We start from the raw sequence: 19,349 nt of genomic DNA, 5'->3' as shown, positions 1-19,349 counted from the left end.
TAACACAAACATGCTTTATCTACTTACAAATGGCAATTGGTTTTATCCTCAATTACTCTGGTGACCTCAATCCGCATTGAATCAGTGTATAGTCGTGCCCACCACGACTCAGATGTCTCTCGCACACGAGCCCGTGACGCGGTCTGTTTCGCGCTGCGACGCGTTTTAAAAATCTACGCGACAAGCCCTTTGTATCATACCTTTCTCTACACCGTATCCATGTCTGTTACTGATTTAGTGGCGGCGTTCGGCCCCAAGGCCAACGATGCGGAAATCCTTGCCAAATGCGAAAACTTGATGAAAATCTACACGCTTTCCGCGGACGACCTCTTTGTGAAGTGGGAGTCGTACTGTGTGAACAACTCGTCTGTGGACGATGAAACCGAGCTTAGCGCTGCCAACTTGGATCTCCTCCAGAGCTACATCCAACAAGGGTTGGAAAAAACGCTCCATTCAGCGTCCAAACCAAAGATGATGATGCGTCCCGCGTCTAGCCCGAGCCAGTTGTTTGACTTCCCGGCGACGCCTACTTCGGTAAAGAAGCGCAGACTCGAGTCGCCGCTCAAGAAAGAGGCGCCAAACACGCCGTTAAAGACGCCCCAGGGCCTGAACTTGAACTCGTCGCCGACAAAAATGGAGCCAACAACGCCAACCCCCCACAGCGACTCAGGAAAAACCATCGAGACATTGAACCCAGAAATCCCCGTGGCCGAGGGGGCGAGCCTTGAAACGGTCCAGGTGAAGCTTGCGCCGCAGTTTGACGCGGAAAAGTACCGTTTCCGTACGATGAGGCAGAAGTTGCTTGAAGCTGCGGACGTGCTCGACGACCAGATCGACACGTTTGCGCAGATTGTCCAAGAGGCGCATGCGATTTCCACCGACGAGTTCCACAGCCCGTGCGTTGCGTCGCAGTTCGATATTGTGTGCGTCGGCCGGATGGTGCCGGACCTGCCACTTACTGACGCGGTCCAGCTCAACAGTTCGTCGTTCTTCCTTGAAACATCTAGATTATCGGGGATTGGCCAGCGCGTGGCGCTTGACCTCACTCAGGTTCCAGACTATACGTTTTTTCCGGGCCAGATCGTTGCGTTCCGCGGAAAAAACCCCACGGGCGAGGCGTTTGTGGTGGCATCGGTGTTGGAGTTGCCGTACCTCGGGGCGCCGGCATGCCGTGCGCAGGACTTTGCGGAATCGCTCGCGTTAAACGACAAAGCACTCAAGGTGGTGGTGTGCGCCGGGCCGTACACAACGACAAAAGACTTTGATTTCGTGTACTTGCGCGCGTTGGTGGAGAAGCTCAACAACGAGATCCGCCCTCACACGGTCATTTTCCTCGGACCGTTTATCGACATAACCCATCCGAAAATCGCCGACGGGTCTATTGAGGTTGCAGATGCAAAGCTAGCCCCCAGTACCCTTGACGACGTGTTCCGGCTCGTGGTATCGCCGATACTCCGCAGCCTTCATCCCAAGATCCAGGCGATCGTGATACCGTCGACTCGAGATGCAGCCAGCAAGCACAGCGCGTATCCCCAGGACTCTCTCGACAAGAAGCTGTTGCAGCTTGCGCAGAAGAACATCAAGTGCTACCCGAACCCGGCGCATTTCACCATGAACGAGATCCACGTGGGGGTGTCCAACAACGATGTATTCCGCGACTTAAAAGACGTCGTGCACGGGAAGTTTGTCTCCCAGAACCGGTTTGAAAGGGTCGCTACCCAGGTCATCGAGCAACGTCGTTACTACCCAGTGTTTCCCGGGGGCACAAAGACCCGAGTGGAGGAGGGCGTCGTGGAGCACATTTCCGGGGCAGACTTGGACATGCCATACATGGGCTTGAGCGAGATGGGCGAGGTGACCCCCGACATTTTGATCATTCCATCGGAGTTGCGTTTTTTCGCCAAGGTGATTAAAAGTGTCGTGGTTATCAACCCCGGCTGTTTCATGCGTCCCAGCTCTGCTGGCTCCTACGCCGTGGTCAGCATCAACCCACCAGTGGAGGGTGAGGTCGAAAAGGTTGGCACGGAAATTAACGAGGATACCCGGCAAGAGGAGGGTTTGTACGTGCTGAATGTGTGGAAGCGTATCCGAGTGGATATCGTCAAAACATAACGAGGACCTGTTGAAGGGTGCAAGAGTGACTACCTGCGTTAAAAGATAAGGTCTAGAGGAACATGGCTTGGGAGTGTATTTGATAGTAAAATAGATGCCGATTAATCGACAGCACGTTACACTTGGTATTGACAATCAAGACATTGGCCTTGTGTACTAAATATAAGGTTACCATTAGGACCGAGATTTGTGGATGTGCCACCTATAGATGTGCTTAGATTCAAGCCAGACGGAACTTTTCATTTGCCCTTGTATTTAAAATATCGAAATGGTATGCTTTCGGTTATCTCAACGTGTTCTATCATGTGTACCACCGACGACCGGCTAGCAGCAACCATGGGAAGAGCTCAAGTAGATGTGCATGCCTATCTCCTAAATAGTGTAGCAGCGCTTCCGTCTTTAGAAGTTTAGTATTACCCTGGAATCTATTACCGTACGCACACTTCACATCTTCAGAATTAACACTTCTATTGAATAACCCCAACGTTGTCTCTGCGTATTTCCGAATGCGGGGGACGGGTTGGACCCTGTCGCAGCAGTATGCACTTTGTGCTTGATGCATATGCGCCTCCACTTTCCACGATCAATGTTGGGCTTCATGCACGCTCCTCCGCTTGAAAAAAATGAGCTGAGGTTGTCTGATTATCAAATAAATTGGGGCATATGAGAAACAAATGCTATTGCACCTTTAACCGGGCTACCTCTTATGTCAATGCTGTGCGTGTGTAGCTTGCGCCTTCCTTGACTCCAGACGGTGCAGTACTCCAGTTTACTATGAAAAATTGCCTCAAAATCCCTCTCAATAATATATATATCCATTTTTTTATTTTATTCCTAGGGTTCCCTTGTTGGTGTCCAACAGAAATCATGACGTAGTTCTGGATGTGACGTGAAAAAAATAAGGTCCCCTAGTTGTCAATTAGAGCAGACTCTGGATTTTCACTACTTAAACTCGTCTGGTCCTTCTAGGAAACAGAAAGTTTTGGCTCGGTACCACAATATTAATCTTCCATAATGAAAGCCTCTACTTTGTTATCTATTACTTACGTTTTCGCTGGTGTTTCTGCCCATTGGGAAGAAGCATCCTCTCTTTCAACTATAGTTCCAAGCAAGACCGAGCCATGTACTGATGAGACTACCGAAGTTCCACCTTCAGTCCCAAGCGAGACCGAACCATGTACTGACGAAACTACCGAGGTTCCACCTTCCGTCCCAAGCAAGACCGAGCCATGTACTGATGAGACTACCGAAGTTCCACCTTCCGTCCCAAGCAAGACCGAGCCATGTACTGATGAGACTACCGAGGTTCCACCTTCCGTCCCAAGCGAGACCGAACCATGTACTGACGAAACGACTGAGGTTCCACCTTCCGTCCCAGGCAAGACCGAGCCATGTACGGATGAAACTACCGAAGTTCCACCGGTTGAAAGTAAGCCATGTACTAATGAGAGTACCACTCTCATTACTCAAACCACTACCAATACCCAAACTCCTCCTCCAACTAGTATCCACACTGCTCCATTGATCCCGGTCCTCTCAGATTCTTCCCCAGCTGGAAACTACACCGTTCCAGTCGTCCCGGTTTCAACTTTCCCAGTGGCCCCACCACAACTGACCGTGCCACAAACCGTCTCATTGGTCGGCGGGGCCAACGGTTTGGGAGGCGTTACTGCCGGTGCCATTGCTGGCCTTGTTGCATTCTTGTTATAAGCCAACCAATGGTGGATATTGAACCACTCTCCGTATCCGATACTTTTAATTCTTGTTTGTTTCAGAAAAAGGTAATTTTCTAATTGTACCAAGGTTTTCCTTTTGATAGTTTAAAATATTGTATAGTTAATGTTAACCAATTACCAACCAGTTTATACGTCAACAAGCCCTGTTAATGCCTGATACAAGGGTATATCATGGATTATAAAATCGTACTGAACTTTTGATATCTCCACCATTTATATAGATTTAAATAATCGAGACCCTCCGTTTTCACTTGGAGTGCACGTTTAACTTGCAGCGTTTACGTCCGGCAGTTCCTTGAACATTTTTTTCTTCCATCTTTGTGTGCTATAGGTTCCTTTAAGGATGACCCTTCTCTATATACCTCGTTTTCAATGCTCCCTAAAAATTTTTGAACCATTTTATAATATGACCAGGAAGTGTAAAGATACTTCGTTTTCAAGCACCATCCGTGATAGTTTAGTGGCTAGAATCCCCGCTTGTCGCGCGGGGGACCGGGGTTCAATTCCCCGTCGCGGAGCTTTTTTTTTATGCATTCTTCCCCAAGAAGCTCTCTGGGGAAGCCGCTCACTCGGTATCCCCCCTCCAAAGCCCTGTCTAGAGTAATTCTCTATTAATATCCCATTTATGAGCTTGAATTAAGATATTACACTTGCCGTTGTATACTCAAAGATGCTGCAATCCCTCGGCCTAAGTATAAAACGTATTCCATACCACCACATTGTACAGCTTCCATGCCGCTTTACCTGATATTTGTATATTGTCCCAGCTAAGTCTATACATCTAACCTCATCCACACACATTCACTGCAAGTCTCCAGGTGGCCTGAACTTCATATACTGCCCTTCCTGATATACCTTATGCAAGGTATTTTCAAGCTCGCCCGTTGCCTTCAACTCCAAGTACCTTTTGTACAAGCGCAAGGCGGTGTTCGCGTCCTCGATAGAGTCATGGTTACCACGCTGCACATTTTCCTTGAGTAATATATACGCCAAGAATTTGAGCGAAAGACGCCTCTTCATCTCTGGCAAGTAGAAGAACTGGGCCGTGTCTCTGACCTGCGATGGGGGCACGTGAATATTGATCGTTCTGAAATCGTTACCCACCGAATGCCCCACGAAAACACAGCCCAAGTTCAACAAGAGCCAGAGACGACGGTATGCTGTCTGTAACGTCACCAACGAGTGCTTGGACACCTGGGGATTCAAGTCGTTAAGCTCGATCCCCGAGAAGCTGGTGAGGTAATCCGAAATATGGTCCACGGTCACGATGTAATCGTCGATCAATGGAACACCCTGCATCGGGCCGTTGTCGCCTCTGGTGACCGACACACGCGCTAACGCTTGTCTCTTCGGGCGGATCAACGATCGGGTACCATCCGACCTTATCTCAATGGCCTCAGGCTCTAATTCCACAAACTCGGCATCGATCGCCATGAGCGTGCCCGGTTCCGGGGCCTCCGACTGTGTGAGAAGCTCGTACTCGATGATTCGATCAGTTTTTGTCAATCCAGCGGCAAAATTATCTCTGTACAATACCGTATCGTCCAACCTGGGCTTTCTGAATGCCTGCACGTCAAAGTGGGCCGGAGTGTCGCAGTGTTTGTACACAATCACCAACGGAGTCTTCCACCAGTAGGTCATGTTGAACACCTCGGACTCGGGAATTGGCGTCACCATAAAGTCATTAAACAAAAACCACTCGCTTTTGCGGGTGTGTTGGTTGTCAATCTTCACAAACGAAACCAAGTGCGAGTCGTTCTTTTCGTTGGTGATTTGCGCCACGTATCCAAACAACTCGTACTTCCGCACCTCGTTGGTATTGGTGCTGGTGGTGACGGGCTTCAACACCGGCCTGCCCTTGTTCATCGACGCGTAAAACTCTGGAAGAAGCCAGTTACGATAGCCTCGGAGGTCACGGAAGTCATCCTCGCTCATTTCCAAGTTCAACGACAACACAGGAGGGAGGCTCTTGGCCACCTTGGTAACCTCAAATAAGTGGTACTTGCGGCAGTTGGGACAGAACGGCGTGGTGGAAAGCTGCTGCGAGAGCGCGTACTCCAAAAAAGTGACAATGCTGTGGTTAAACTTACGGATGCCCAGCTTCGGCGGTGCAGGCATTCCGATGGAGAACAGTGTAGACGCGGTGGACTGCCAGCTGCTACAGTAGTTTGACCCAATTTCCGTCTCCCAGACGGTGCCCATGGACTGCCCCAACATCGCGGCAACGTCGCCCGTGGGCAAGCTGCGGGCATCAAAGGCGAGCCGTTCCGAGAGGAAGCGGTTAAAGCCGAGAACCAACTTGCGGAGCCTGGTTTTGTCGCGCCTGGCGGTGTTGTCGACATCGAGAAGATTCATGGCCAGGGTTTCGGGGAGGGCCGTGAAGGTTTTCTGGAAGTTGGCCAGCCGCACGTTCTTTCCGCGAGCTTTGTGGAGCATGTCGAAGAGATAGCCAAGCTCGGCAAGGAGCGACGGGTTCTGGAGGTCAGTAACGGAGGCGATGCTCTGGAGCGCAATGTTGAACACCTCAGGGACGAAGCGATAGAGCTGGACAATGGCGTTGACGTAGGAGTTTTCGATCTGGGTCTCCAAACCAGAGTACTGAGTCTTGTTGTAGTAGTCAAAGTCGTAGTCGTCGACGCCAAAGCGCGAGTAGAAGATCTCCAACTTGCCGTAGCACGGCGGCACCACGTTCGGCGCGGACGACACGTAGCTAAAGATATCCTCGTCGCACGCATCTGCACAGTCTTCGTTGAGCCGCTCGCTGATGAACTTGGGGCTCTTACCCTGTTTCTTCATGTGGGGCGGAACGAACCTGGCGACGGAGTTCCGCGCGCCGTACTTGTCTCGATCGTAATGCGCGATCAGTTCGCGCCTCAGCATCTCCTCGTCGATGTGCTTGGGGAGCACGCAGCCAGACTTGGGGAAGCGCATCTCGGTGGACCAGTTACTCAACAACACTTCTTTGTAGAAGGGCATGCCAATGGTGTTGAGCGGCACATCGTCGTCCACGCCGAACGGCTCCTCGGGGAAGGTGTTGGTGGCGTAGTCCAACGCGTTGGCATAAACGGCCATGCTAGGTGGTTGCTCCTGGGCGTTGAAGCCGTGCGACCACAATTGCATCTGGAAGCCGTCAGCCATGGCGATGTAATCTCCAGACGGGGAGATCTCCATGCTGGACATGTATCCGCCAACATCCGCCTGGTACAAGTGCACGTTCGTATGGTTGTACATGTCGATAAACTGGATCTGGCCCAGCGCGGAGGCCACCACGGCCACGTTGGGAAACTTGGGGTGGAGCCGCACAAACGACGCTCCCGCGGCAAACAGGAGCGGCGACAACGGCCGCATTACGCGGAGGTCGTACACGTTCACAATGGGGTCCACCATGTAGCCGTTGTGGCGGTGGGAGAAGCCACACGTGACCAACGTATGGTCCTTGCAGTCGATGTCGGCGAGGGTTCCGCTGTGGCCGACAAAGGTTTTTGTGACGGAGTCCGACCGCGAGTCAAAGATGTCGATGCCGCCGTCCTGCTTCCCGATGACGGTCTGGCGCACATTCAGCGCCATACAGAGCACCGGGTCGGTGTAGCTTGCGGTCCGGGTGACGCAGTTTTTGATGAGGTCGAACGTGCAGAGGTTCTTGCCGGAGCTGGGGTTGTTCGAGCCAAGCACGACCTCGTGTTGGTTTGCGGACGAGTACGACATTGCGGTGAGTTTTCGGAGCGGGCCGCCTTCGACACAGAACTTGGGCATGCCGCGGCGGGTGGTGAATTTAAGCGAGTTGGAGGTGAGAGAGAGGATCCCCTTCTGATGGTTCATGATCCGAAGTACCGGATCCGTTTGGGACGCGTAGAACGAGGTGTACGGCGTCATGGTGACCGACGCAAACGACTGTACGTGACCATTGGTGTCACCGGTCCAAATGACATCGTGGCTATCGTCAAACACCACACACGAGGTGCTAGGGTTTTTTTTGAGGCGGGACTTGGGATTTTTGGGCGTGTTCGACGAGGCCTTCACCGAGGTTACTCTGTTTATCTGAGGGGAGGGGTTAGTAGCGGCAGTGGGGTATCTTAGCGGATGGCACGTACTTCACTCCAGCCGTCCATAGCGTGGGATGGCAGCAGAAGAGAGTGAGGGTGGAGATTGTGCTTTTGAATTGGCTGGGCAAAACGCGTCAATTTGTAGTTGGAAAAAATAAAGTGCGTCACGTGAGCGAGTGCAGAACACGAAGCTACGCTTATGAACATTATTAGATTTACTAAGGGTTTTATTTTAATTTTATTAATGGTTTTATTTATACACCACTAATTTAGTGGGCTATAGAAATCGTAGTATGTCTAATGGGTTTAGCTGAGGAATTGCATCGTACGATGCCAATGCGTCCAATTCATTGGCACAACAGGGTAAACTTATGCCTGAGGTGGAAAGCCACCGATGCGCAGAATTTTCAAGTCCTTACCTGATACCTATCAATTCAAATGGATTTTCTCGGCTGCCAATCTGATATTTCCTGGCTGGAAAGTGACCTGCTCTGGCGGTGATGTCGAAGGACCATGGCGAGCAATAGATGCCCTGGTTGGGGTAGGAGACTTGATGGCATGCTGTGATGTATTATCCGCTCTATTTCCATTCCCCAGTCGCTGTTGTTTTTGCTGTGGCGATCTCTGATTGAGCTGGATCTGTTGCTGCATTAGTAACTGCTGTTGCGTCTGTTGCATCTGTTGCTGTTCGGCCGGAGGGGTCATTAGGTCGTTGCACGCAATCTGCCACATGCGATACAACTTATCATGGGTCTCCATACCTTGCTGCAGAACTTCAGGGGCATACTCGGCAAACGTGTTGGAACTGCGCACTACCGACGCTGTCCCCAGTACAGATGTTTCGTGCTGTTCTGCAATTTGCTTGTTGCTGCTTTTAGCCATTGCCTTGGTAATCACACCCATTCGATTCAAGGATTCGTTCATCGGATTGGTGTACCGCCTCACGTTCATGAACTCTCGGGACAACCGCTCGGACTCCGTTCGGGTCTGAACACTGTTGCCAAACATCTTGCTCATGTGCGTGTTCATGCTGCCGCTCTGAGAAACATCCAAAAAACTGTTCTCGCGCTGCAACCACAACCGCTGCTGGGTTCTGGTCTCAGGGGCCGGGGTGCCGGACTTGAGAAAGGCGGCAAAGTTGTTGGTGGCAGGAGACTCCGGGGCGCGCTGGGCGGTGTTCATCATGGTGAGGCCGTTGCTGGGCGGACGATGGGCTGGCGCTTGCTCGAGATGCTGGTGCATGGAGAGAGTGGAGATGGACGGGATCACCGGATAGTCGGTTCGTTTCGCCTGAAACGAAAGGGGTCCGTTGGTGGAGGAAAGCGACGTTGAGGCAGACTCCATGGGTCTTGGCTGTTGTAAACTATACCCCGCGTACTCATCGTGGTTATCATAGTTGGGCTTGCTCATTTGCACAATGCTGTTATTGGCATTTGCAGGCAACTTTCGTTCCACCCCGGTAGACTGTGAGAGAAGCACGCTGCCGCCGTAGAGCTTATGGAGCGAGTCGGTGCTGGTAGCATTAGAATGGCTCGGCTGGGGGTGCTTCAACCCGTGGTGGCCCTCTTGGATCGGCTCTAGCCCATCCACCTCCTCCGACGAATCGCCGTCGTTGTTCTCTAGTTCCAACACCGTGCTAGAGTTGCGAGACCCAGACTTGAGCGAACGGATGGAGTTCTGCGAGACTGGTCGGCTGAGCTTGTTCAACGACTTGGACGATGAGCGCACAGGCCGCGAGAGGAGGCCATCGGAGGACTTGGAGCGGTCCATTTTCGGGCGCAGTAGGGTCGACATGGACTCATCAGAGTCTATTTTCGTGAGCTTATTCAAGTTGCGGCCATACGAGGAGTTGCGCGTGTGGAGCGACTTGCTTGCCCCGGCGGTGAATTTCTTTCCGTTGGCAACGCGCTTTCCGGTAAACTCTGGGGTTTTAGATCTACCACGCGCGGCGGGGAACTGTGAGGACATTATGGAGAGTTTTAAGGGGAATTAAGTGAGATTAGGTAATTTGGACCACACAGCCTCTGTGTCTTGTAATCGCAACAAGCGGTTGGAGAATGGCAACCAATGGTCTGGATCGGCGAACGAGCGCTGGAAACAAGGAGTTACCTTTCAGGATATAGTCTATAGCTGTGTAATAGCTAGAGCTAGATTACTGGTGATTTGCCTAGCGAAGTTGGGGTCTGGACAGGGAGCAAGTCACAGGCAGCGCAAGAGCCGTTGGATAGGAGATGGTTGATACCTGATGGCTAGGTTGAAGGGATATGGCAATAAAGCAATACGCTGGACTATCAGCTTGAGGTGGGGTATCAATAGGCAATGTATGTATTGCCAGTTGTGGTGTGTGAGCAAGAACTGGTTTGGAACACTTGGCGTGTCAAACTTCAATTCATATTCGGTAGCCGCCGGATTGTTAGCGTTCGAAACGCCAGTCATAGTCGCCTGGCGTATCCGTAGATGCAGGAGGTCACTGGAATTATGACGTGGAGCTGGTGGGGTAGTGAATACCTAGTAGAGGTGCCAGAAGGAGTTGACTGTCTGACATTACGAAAAGAGACTTGTATAAATCATGTAAATAGCATTTTTTTTAGGGCATGGATATATACCCTGGAAGATATAATTAAAGGTATAGGTTTTACCCCTGCCATTCTCCTCATAAGCATTAATTGCTCAGGAATCCAAACAAGAAAAGGTTAATTTCTCAAAACCCCCCCAAAATTCCTCCAATATCTCACCCTAGATTTATCTCATATTATTTAATTTTTATTACAGAGGAATTTGTTTTACTAACCACGCCCCTCATCTCGTGCCGATCCTCACATAACACTATGGTATAGACGGAAAGTTCTACGCAATATCTGCCCACCCTCACCACTCAGTTAAAGCCAATCTATGTTCTATCCCACCATGGTTATCTACAACCGTTTACTTCACTTTTCCACGATATCCAAAACGTAAACCCCAATGAACCCACCACTCAGCCCCTGACAGATTTACGTAATCACGTGACAGCGCCGCACCTTCTCCCATGCCGGCTGTTAACACCGAGCTTTATCTTGCCCCGTTGCTCCCCGTTCTTCAGCACACCCCACATCCACCAATCATCATGGATTTGATAGCCACTGCAAACTTCTACGTGAATAAGCTCGTCACTTCTGACCGCGGAACGTCCATCAAGGTGCTCTTGCTCGACGACCACACGGCACCGTCCATCTCGCTCTGCGCCACCCAGAGCGACCTCCTCAAGCACGAAATCTACTTGATCGACAAGCTCGCAAACACCTCACGCGCAGCAATGCGACACCTCCGCTGCATTGTGTACATCAAGCCGGAACCTGCGTCGATTACGGCGCTCCTTGCCGAGCTCCGCAGCCCGCGCTACGCATCGTACGAGCTCAACTTCTCCAACGCGGTGCGCAAGTCGGACTTGGAAAAACTTGCGGAAAGCGACGACTTGGAGGTGGTGACCCGAGTGTCAGAGGTATTTACCGACTATTTGGTGTTGGACCGCGGACTCTTTGTGGCGGGCAGTGGCACCGCGCGCGCGGACGCCTGGGAGAAACCCGCGTTGGACGCTGCGACGCAGAACCTCAGCGCGTTGCTTCTCTCGCTCAAGTGCAAACCAACGATCCGGTACGAGCGCAACTCGAAAATGGCCGCAAAGCTCGCATCGGAGCTCGGCTACGCAGTGCACGAGGGGGACCTTTCCGCGTTGTTCGACTTCCCCACCCGCGACGTGGCACCCCTTTTGCTCATTCTCGACCGCAAAAACGATCCTATCACGCCGCTCCTTGTGCCTTGGACGTTCCAGTCGATGGTGCACGAGTTCATAGGCATCCGCAACAACACCGTGGACCTCAGCCGCGTTCCCGGCGTCGCTAAGGACATGGAACAGGTGGTGCTCAACCCCGAGACAGATGCGTTCTACCGCGAGGCGATGCACTTGAACTTTGGTGACTTGGGCGACAAGATCAAGGCGTATGTCGATCAGTACAAGGCCAAGACCAACACCACCAAGAAGCTCGACACGCTCCAGGACATGAAGAACTTTATCGACGAGTTTCCCGAGTTCCGCCGGCTCAGCGGAAACGTCTCCAAGCACATGACATTGGCCCTGGAGCTTGACCGCTGCATCAACGCGCTTCGCATCTGGGAGGTCTCCGAGTTGGAGCAATCGTTAGCATGCAACGATAATCATAGCGTGGACCTCCAGGAGTTGGAGCGCTTGGTTCTTAACCATCCGAACCCTCAGACGCCGCAGCAAGTGACGCAGCCGCTTAGTGTAGAGGCCAAGATCCGGTTGGTCGCACTCTACGCATTGCGCTACGAGAAGCACGCGGGGAACCAGGTGCGCCGACTCGAGGCGCTATTGTTGACTCAGGGAGTGGAGGGGATCACTGTGGGGACGATCCGTGCGGTGCTAGCATATGCTGGGGCCAGCCAGCGGCTAGAAACCACCGGTGAGGCGTCTGTGTTTTCCAAGGCGAACGCGTTCATGGGCTTGGGGGCCAAGCAGAGCGAAAACTTGTACATGCAGCACGTTCCGCGGGTGGAGGCGGTGGTGACCCAGGCAATCAGGGGAAAGTTGGCCGTGCGTGACTATCCCGTGGGGAAGCACTCTGTGGAGCTGGTGGCGGACAGAGTCCAGGACGTGATTGTGTATGTGGTGGGGGGAATCACGTACGAAGAGGCAAGGGTTTTACACAACCTCCAGGGGACGAACAAGGGGGTGAGGATTGTTGCTGGGGGGAACATTGTACACAACTCTCGAACGTTTATGCAGAGGGTTCAGCAGGATGGGGAGCGGGCGAAGGCGCAGCCGCAGGAAGAGGGTAGGGAAGGAAACAGGGAGAGGATGAGGGATTTGCTCAGCTAGAGATTGCCGTGATGGTTTGATATCTTGTTTTGTAGATGCATAGTTGGTTAATGTGTGTAGTTTCTGATACCTCAGGTTTCCATTCTATTTTTCAGTTGTATATACATAATTGCAATTTGGTGTGGCCTAAAATTGTACGTCCAAACTTCCAGAAGATATAGAATCTGCATCATGTTTGTGCTTTAAATTAGTTCTAAGGCTGCGTGAGTTGTAGAAGTATTTGGCCTGAAAGGTGATATATTCACTACATCACCTTGTGAAACCAATTGTAGCGCCATAGAGTGAAGGGGTACCGAGTCACCATTGTTGAAAACCCGGACGAGAAAAGGTTATAGACCAGTAAAATCGTACATTCTAAATAATATTTAGTAAGTCAGTCTATTTGCATGTCCTTACATGATTAGAAAAAAAGTACGGCCTAGCCAGGGAAAAATACAGGCTAAGCATATGTTACACTTAGAATGAGTATACTGAGCAATATCTCTAAAACTTTGTAGTTGTTGAAGCAAAAATGTAATTTAGGCTAAAAAACCCCCACCAGATAAACTGTGAATAGAGCACTTTTGGAAGAGACCCTTCCCCATCTCGAAAGGCAATCAGAGGGGATTAATTTTAAAATGCGTAGCTGCCAGGATTAACGCCTTAATGCTTGAGGATGCTTCGGCCACCTGTATGCTGGACCAAAAGAAAACGTCCCTGCCTGACGGAACACGCCTTGGATGCATCACGGAGGGCAATATCTGCGGGAATACCGCTGCGGTCCATGTACCCCGCCATGCAGCTCGCTGTTTCCTTGCTGATGATTCTGCACTGTAACTTGTTACCGGTGGCTCCGGTCTTAAACCACCCTATACCATACTTGGAGCAATCCCAAGTTGCGTCATCGTTGCTATAATACAGTATGGTGTTGAGCACGAGTCTGCGCTTGGTTTCGTCTACGTCGAACAACCAGGTGATATCGTCTTCTAGAAACAAGCACAACATCTTGTCGCCATAGGCACACAGTCTGACTGCACGCGTATATTTCTTTGTATACAGCCCCACATCGCCCATTACCGGGGGCCCTGAAACGTAGGACGCCGAGTCGGGCATCAAGGTGCACACGGTATCATTCCAAACCGCCAATTCTGGGAAAAACGCTACGATACGGTTCGTATTTCGACTGCAGTTGTTGGTGAGAACGTTGACGCTAAACCGGTCGTTAAAAATCGTATCAATATCATAGGTGGCCACCAGTACCACCTGGGTAAGAAATCGGAGGGACATCAAGTAGTGCAGCGCTAGGAGGGCAGTCCCAAAGATGGCTATCACCAACGTTTTGGCCTTGTTGGTAAGAAACATATGAGGTAAGGTGAAACCCATTGAACTCTAAGGAAGTGATTTGATTTATGTTTAGGTGGAAGGAGGCAGGAGGCTTGTTTGAATAAACGGGTTGAGGTCTACCATTACCTGATCCTACGCTATATCCCTTGTTGAGATTTGGCAAATACCACAATTATATATGGCACAACGACTATTGAGAAGCTTGGAAGTCTTTAGCTGCGCCTCGTAGGTTCTTCCACTCATGATCTGCGTAAAAACTATATTTTATCTATGGTACCCAAACAATTGCCTCTCCTCAGGCGGTCCGTTTCTCTCATTATTAAATAGAAAACGCCACGCGAGTCTCTTTTAGCATAGTGGTCCCCATCGAAAAGAAATCAGATAGAGAATGAAGAACTTTTTGATTAGATAAAGCGTTGCTGTATTCTCCGTTGTACGGGCATCAAACGTAGTACGTGGTTTAAGGAAAGCAATACGTCTTGGCATGCAGATATCTTGACCACAAGAGCCAAGAGTTGAAGAATGCCGCGTTTACTCACCTCTTGGTACCAGCAGTTCTGGGTTAGTCATAACCAAACTGTTAACTCAAAATTCTTGAAAGACTGTCAGTATACTATAAATTGTACTTATCTGCGTGAGTAGTGAAAATTTCGGAAAGAGAATAAAAATGGACGGAGAAAAAGATCCGCCTCCGTCTGGTAGATCTGAAATCAACAATTTGCAATCACAGCAGCGCTGTGGCGCAGTGGAAGCGCGCAGGGCTCATAACCCTGATGTCCTCGGATCGAAACCGAGCAGCGCTAATCTTTAATTTTTGCATGCACATATCTCTGCGAACCTGTTTAACGGGAACATAGGAGTGGAATTTTTAACGCTAATCGGTCTATGAAATTTAAATTATAGTTTGAAGTCTTCTGGGGCTAAATCAGCTAATGATGGATCTCGCCTATTTCGACATACACCTCGTTGCGTTCGCTCTGGCTGGTACTCATCACGTGCTTTGTTTAGTTTCCAGCAAGGTGGATTGATCTGTGGCCATTGTCTATCCAACCACCCACTCACTCAGCTACTCTTCACCAAGAACAACCTTGACCCATAAGTGTTTGTGTCTTAGAATGGCCGACTTAATTAGCATTGCCAACCAGATTCTCGACGATTCCGAAGATCTCAAGTCGTTGGAGTATAAGCGCAAGGGCCGCAAGTACCGCTTGGTGGAGAACACCTTCAAGCGCATCCGCGAGGAGGACAAGTACTTGGTTGTTGCCAATCCCTCTTTCTTCAGATCCGAACTCACGGAAAATCTCTCCATCACCTCTGCTTACTCCATTCTCGCTACCTGTGGCACCATTCTCGAAGACTACCCCGACTTGTGCCTCTCGATCATCGGTGTGGCCCGCGAGATCGAACTCCACCAATGGTACGATATGGGCACTTCCGTTGTCACTAAACACAAGGCTGAGCCAGTGGACGAAGCTGTGGTGGCTGCTGCTCGTCAGATGTATGACGACGTGACCCCGGAGCATATTTCACGTGGGCTCAATCTCATGCTCTGTTCAAAGTTGAACTTTTTGCACACCGACCACCACATCGGAAAGCCCAAGCTCCAGGGACACTTCCTCAAGTACTTTATCACGGAGTACTACGGGGAAGAAGCCACGCTTTCCGGCGATGTCCACACGGCCCTCAAGTCCTTCTTCCACTGGGGCTGTATCAAGGGCCTTTTGTACAAGCTCGAGGTGCCGAACTTGAACCTTTCCACCGAAAAGATCCAGGCCTTTGCAAGCTTTCCCGACCCGTTACCGGAACTCAAGGACAACGTCTACGAGCGCTACCCTGCAGGGACGTCCAAGCTTTCCTTGATTAAAAAGGCTGCGTTAATCATCTATGAGTTTGACTTTTCCAAGGTGATCCCGCTTCCACCCACCACCGATGGCCATGTCTTTGCCACAGACTTGGACTGGTTGTTTGAACTCTGCAACGACGTTGAAATGGATCCTCTCAAGTACCACCTCCGTTCTACCAGCAAGGGCTTGTACAAGGGCACTCCTACCAATCTCAACGACTTGAATCGCACCCACGGTAAACGCTTTGCCAACTTGTTGTTGCAGATCTCTATCGTTTTGAATGTGTTTGACATCGGTGTGCACTTGCTCTTCAACTCCAAGTTCCCCAAAATCTTTGACGTGGAAACGGAAACGACAGCTGAGCCTACAGACCAAGTGGAGGACGACGAGGATGAGATTGTTATCAAGCGTATGAGACCGGAGTTTGCCGCCAACGAGTACTTGCAGAAGCTCATTGAGATCAAGTCCAAGATTGACCACTACTACGATATGGGTTGGCAGGACGACGATATCATGTTGCGAATCGGTTCCGTTCCAAACAACTTGTTTGACAATATCGACAACATTTTGATCAAATATGAGAGCGAGGAGGAATACTAAAATGGTTTACAAAAGTATAGCCCGGCGGTTACACCCATACAAGTAGTTTTATACCCTGAATACCATTGAATATACATAGCCTGTGGATCCTGTAATATAGCGACTGCAGTTTTTTAAGAAGTATAAGAAGATTGATGAGCCATGTGTTGTGATAGATCTTGGCATTTTGAGTGGAAAATACTAGGTATTGCCTCCATGTCAGGATTCCAGTGCCTGTTGGGACTTTAATCCGGGAGTCATTTGTCATTCTGTCCAGGTCCTTCCTAAACTAAGTGCAAATCCTATCAACAGAAACAACTTTCTTATGTAGCCCTCTGGGGTTGAATCGCCATCGGTGGTTCAATCTTGATGGGCACGCGCAGTCCTTTTTACCTCAGATATAGTTTCTCCAACTTCAACATTCGAGCGCCAGTGGTTTAGTGGTAAAATCCAACGTTGCCATCGTTGGGCCCCCGGTTCGATTCCGGGCTGGCGCAGTTTTTTTTTACCTTCATCCTTGATGGAGAGCCTCATATTTTTTCACCGAACCTCTACTGTGTGAACCCACCTGCGTCCTAACCATACGGCTTTATAATGTGCTCGTCGGTGTACGTTATTCTAAATTGAAACAGATTATGCGGCTTTGAGATCTTTTAAGGACTCGGGAATAGAATACCAATTTCAAATCGCGCCTTGCTTTGAATTATTTTAATTCAAGCATTTTACACAGGCAGGATGGGAACCCCTGGACCCATTGTGTCTATCAAATTTTAAATCGTCTTTAGAACAGTTCTGTATCTATAATTCCCGCAAACTGTATGCAGATGCCGGAAGCGACTGCGGAGATCGGGAAACGGATATAAGTTTAAAATTATTCTCTAGCATAGGCCTTGAAATCTAAACCCATCCCAAGTAAAATCCTGTACTTTTTATGGTGGCCGCTTCCAAACTTATTACGAGAAAGGTTCTAGCCTTGTCTTATCTTCGGCCGCACCTTATCTCGGAGGTGCGGCGGCTAATTCCGGATAAGGTATACGAGTGCCCCCTGTTAAGTTTGAAGGATGGAGGAAGAAAAAGCAAGCGCTTTCCCTCATCCATATAGAAGGGTCTCATACTAGGTTTAGTCTACGTTTGAATTTCCTCCAACTAGGTTGGAAGCCATGATCATAGCCAAGAGCTGTTTGGGTAATGTTTTTGGGTGTCAGCCGTACAGATATAGAAAGAAGACAGAGGTCTAAAGTATTGATAGACACCACCACATTGGCAGAGGAAAATCGTCTGGGTATAAGCAAGGAGACAAAGGCTATTATAGCTGTCGTAAATTGGCAGGCCTTGGTAAATACAAACTGTAAATAAAACTCAATATTAGAAATCTGGGCTATAGCAATGGCTGTTATCTTTGCGCTTTACAACGGTGACGAGCGATTTTGGGGCCGCCGCATAGAATCTGAAAGATACCGTTTAGTGAGATAGCCAATACCGAATCCCTTACGAGGTCTACGCACGGAATAACCTTAAATATTGGCTACCTTGAAACTGAAAAATAAAACGTAATTATAAATACCACCTGGTTCCTCTAAGGCAAGAGGTGTATATTACACGTTTTAAAAGTGCCATACCCCATTCCTAGAAGATACGCACATCCCCATCCAAAAGCTTTAGAGTTCTCTGAAACCCCGAGCAATTTCGTGATACTCCTTTAAACCGCAATGATTCCTCAAAAGTCGGCAACCTCTTACAACCATTACATTCACGCATCAACCACTAATCGGTCCAATGCTTCCCGTGTTATCGATGCCCGTTTAGCCACTACCGATAACGACCTCCTCGCCGAGATTGGCTACAAGCCCGAACTCAAACGGCACTTTAGTACCTTGCAAGTGTTTGGGGTTGCCTTCTCCATCATGGGGCTCCTTCCCTCTATCTCCTCTGTGCTTGGAATTGCACTCACAGGTGGCACTGTGGGTATGATCTGGGGCTGGTTTGTAGCGTCTAGCTTTATTCTCCTCATTGGTATTGCAATGGCCGAATTGGGCTCGGCGATGCCTACTTCCGGGGGGCTTTACTACTGGACCAATTACTATGCCGATGATAAATGGCGCAAGGCGTTATCGTACCTCGTTGGCAATACCAACTCCCTTGCCTTGGTGGGTGCATTGTGCTCTGTCGACTACGGGTTTGCGTCAGAAATCCTCTCAATCGTGGTTATTTCTCGAGATGGTGACTTTGTCATCACGCCTGCCAAGACCTACGCGGTGTTTGCTGCGTGCGTGGTGAGCCATATCTTTATCACCTGCTCGGCTTCCTCAAAGGTATCCCGTCTTCAAACGTTTTCGGTGGTCTGTAATCTTGCGTTGGTTTTCTTTTTCATCATTGCTCTTCCTATCGGAACCGCTAGGTCTTCGACCGAATCTTTTAACGACGCAAAGTATATTTTTGGAAGCATGGAGACGTTTAGTGGGTGGACGCCCGGGTGGCAGTTTGCCTTGTGCTGGATGCCGGCGATCTGGACCATCGGGGCGTTCGACTCCTGCGTGCACATGTCGGAAGAAGCCAAAAATGCCACCAGGGCCGTTCCTATTGGGATTATTGGCTCCATTTCCGCGTGTTTTGTCCTTGGCTTGGTTATTTGCATCGTTGTCGGGGCCTGTATTACCACTGATATCAGCTCTGTTATCGATACCGATTTTGGACAGCCCATGGCCCAGGTTATCTTCAACGCGTTGGGCAAGAAATGGGCAATGGCCTTTATGGCTTTGATCGCCTTTTGTCAGTGGTTGATGGGTGCCTCCATCTTGACCGCCATTTCCAGACAGATCTGGGCGTTTTCCAGAGA

The 19,349-nt window shown here is 50.0% G+C and overlaps 9 protein-coding genes and 3 non-coding genes across 12 annotated transcripts in view; 9 read left to right on the top strand and 3 right to left on the bottom strand.

Annotated features, from left to right (window-relative positions):
- Window positions 1-218: 218 nt before the first annotated feature.
- On the top strand, window positions 219-2,343 carry BABINDRAFT_163001 (DNA-directed DNA polymerase alpha subunit; the record flags this gene model as incomplete). The annotated part of the gene is made up of 1 exon (XM_019129661.1): window positions 219-2,343. A coding segment is annotated over one exon (1,894 nt), but the record flags the coding sequence as incomplete, so codon positions are not given.
- A 783-nt stretch (window positions 2,344-3,126) lies between these two features.
- Window positions 3,127-3,822, top strand: BABINDRAFT_9566 (uncharacterized protein; the record flags this gene model as incomplete). Its single annotated transcript, XM_019132990.1, has 1 exon — window positions 3,127-3,822. One exon carries the CDS (start codon window positions 3,127-3,129, stop codon window positions 3,820-3,822), a length of 696 nt encoding a protein of 231 aa, XP_018983278.1.
- A 472-nt stretch (window positions 3,823-4,294) lies between these two features.
- BABINDRAFT_t312 lies at window positions 4,295-4,366 on the top strand. The gene has a single exon. It is a non-coding gene; the product is annotated as a tRNA-Asp (tRNA).
- Window positions 4,367-4,465: 99 nt separating this feature from the next.
- On the bottom strand, window positions 4,466-7,994 carry BABINDRAFT_163000 (poly(A)-specific ribonuclease). Its single transcript, XM_019129660.1, has one exon. The coding sequence runs from the start codon at window positions 7,719-7,721 to the stop codon at window positions 4,650-4,652; it is 3,072 nt and encodes a 1,023-aa protein (XP_018983277.1). The 5' UTR covers window positions 7,722-7,994; the 3' UTR covers window positions 4,466-4,649.
- A 121-nt stretch (window positions 7,995-8,115) lies between these two features.
- TCO89 (Tco89p) lies at window positions 8,116-10,257 on the bottom strand. The gene has a single exon (XM_019129658.1). It carries the CDS (start codon window positions 9,857-9,859, stop codon window positions 8,321-8,323), a length of 1,539 nt encoding a protein of 512 aa, XP_018983276.1. The 5' UTR covers window positions 9,860-10,257; the 3' UTR covers window positions 8,116-8,320.
- Window positions 10,258-10,967: 710 nt separating this feature from the next.
- BABINDRAFT_181344 (uncharacterized protein) lies at window positions 10,968-13,102 on the top strand (the record flags this gene model as incomplete). The annotated part of the gene is made up of 2 exons (XM_019131150.1): window positions 10,968-12,677; window positions 13,040-13,102. Exons 1-2 carry the CDS (start codon window positions 10,998-11,000, stop codon window positions 13,100-13,102), a joined length of 1,743 nt encoding a protein of 580 aa, XP_018983275.1. The 5' UTR covers window positions 10,968-10,997.
- A 307-nt stretch (window positions 13,103-13,409) lies between these two features.
- BABINDRAFT_9562 (uncharacterized protein) lies at window positions 13,410-14,108 on the bottom strand (the record flags this gene model as incomplete). The annotated part of the gene is made up of 1 exon (XM_019132987.1): window positions 13,410-14,108. The coding sequence occupies one exon, from the start codon at window positions 14,106-14,108 to the stop codon at window positions 13,410-13,412; it is 699 nt and encodes a 232-aa protein (XP_018983274.1).
- Window positions 14,109-14,821: 713 nt separating this feature from the next.
- Window positions 14,822-14,893, top strand: BABINDRAFT_t313. The gene has a single exon. It is a non-coding gene; the product is annotated as a tRNA-Met (tRNA).
- A 71-nt stretch (window positions 14,894-14,964) lies between these two features.
- On the top strand, window positions 14,965-16,817 carry BABINDRAFT_162998 (uncharacterized protein). Its single transcript, XM_019129657.1, has one exon. The coding sequence runs from the start codon at window positions 15,206-15,208 to the stop codon at window positions 16,532-16,534; it is 1,329 nt and encodes a 442-aa protein (XP_018983273.1). The 5' UTR covers window positions 14,965-15,205; the 3' UTR covers window positions 16,535-16,817.
- Window positions 16,818-16,939: 122 nt separating this feature from the next.
- On the top strand, window positions 16,940-17,010 carry BABINDRAFT_t314. The gene has a single exon. It is a non-coding gene; the product is annotated as a tRNA-Gly (tRNA).
- A 609-nt stretch (window positions 17,011-17,619) lies between these two features.
- Window positions 17,620-17,951, top strand: BABINDRAFT_162997 (uncharacterized protein; the record flags this gene model as incomplete). Its single annotated transcript, XM_019129656.1, has 1 exon — window positions 17,620-17,951. A coding segment is annotated over exon 1 (164 nt), but the record flags the coding sequence as incomplete, so codon positions are not given.
- Window positions 17,952-18,222: 271 nt separating this feature from the next.
- The window catches only part of BABINDRAFT_40474 (uncharacterized protein), a gene marked incomplete at both ends in the record, with an annotated part of 4,711 nt that continues 3,584 nt past the window's right edge, over window positions 18,223-19,349 (top strand). The window contains one exon of the mRNA XM_019131976.1: window positions 18,223-19,337. Coding sequence (XP_018983271.1) covers window positions 18,223-19,337 — 1,115 coding nt within the window. The remainder of the gene's footprint in view (window positions 19,338-19,349) is intronic.

This window comes from Babjeviella inositovora, assembly GCF_001661335.1.
Source record: "Babjeviella inositovora NRRL Y-12698 unplaced genomic scaffold BABINscaffold_12, whole genome shotgun sequence".
In the NCBI taxonomy this organism is placed as follows: domain Eukaryota; kingdom Fungi; phylum Ascomycota; class Pichiomycetes; order Serinales; genus Babjeviella; species Babjeviella inositovora.
The sequence above is the reverse complement of the archived record's forward strand: the minus strand, read 5'-3'. Positions and strand labels throughout refer to the sequence as shown.

Coding starts and splice junctions, on each gene's coding strand:
- BABINDRAFT_162998 (XM_019129657.1), top strand. CDS start 15,206: ATGGCCGACTTAATTAGCATTGCCAACCAGATTCTCGACGATTCCGAA.
- BABINDRAFT_163000 (XM_019129660.1), bottom strand. CDS start 7,721: ATGACGCCGTACACCTCGTTCTACGCGTCCCAAACGGATCCGGTACTT.
- TCO89 (XM_019129658.1), bottom strand. CDS start 9,859: ATGTCCTCACAGTTCCCCGCCGCGCGTGGTAGATCTAAAACCCCAGAG.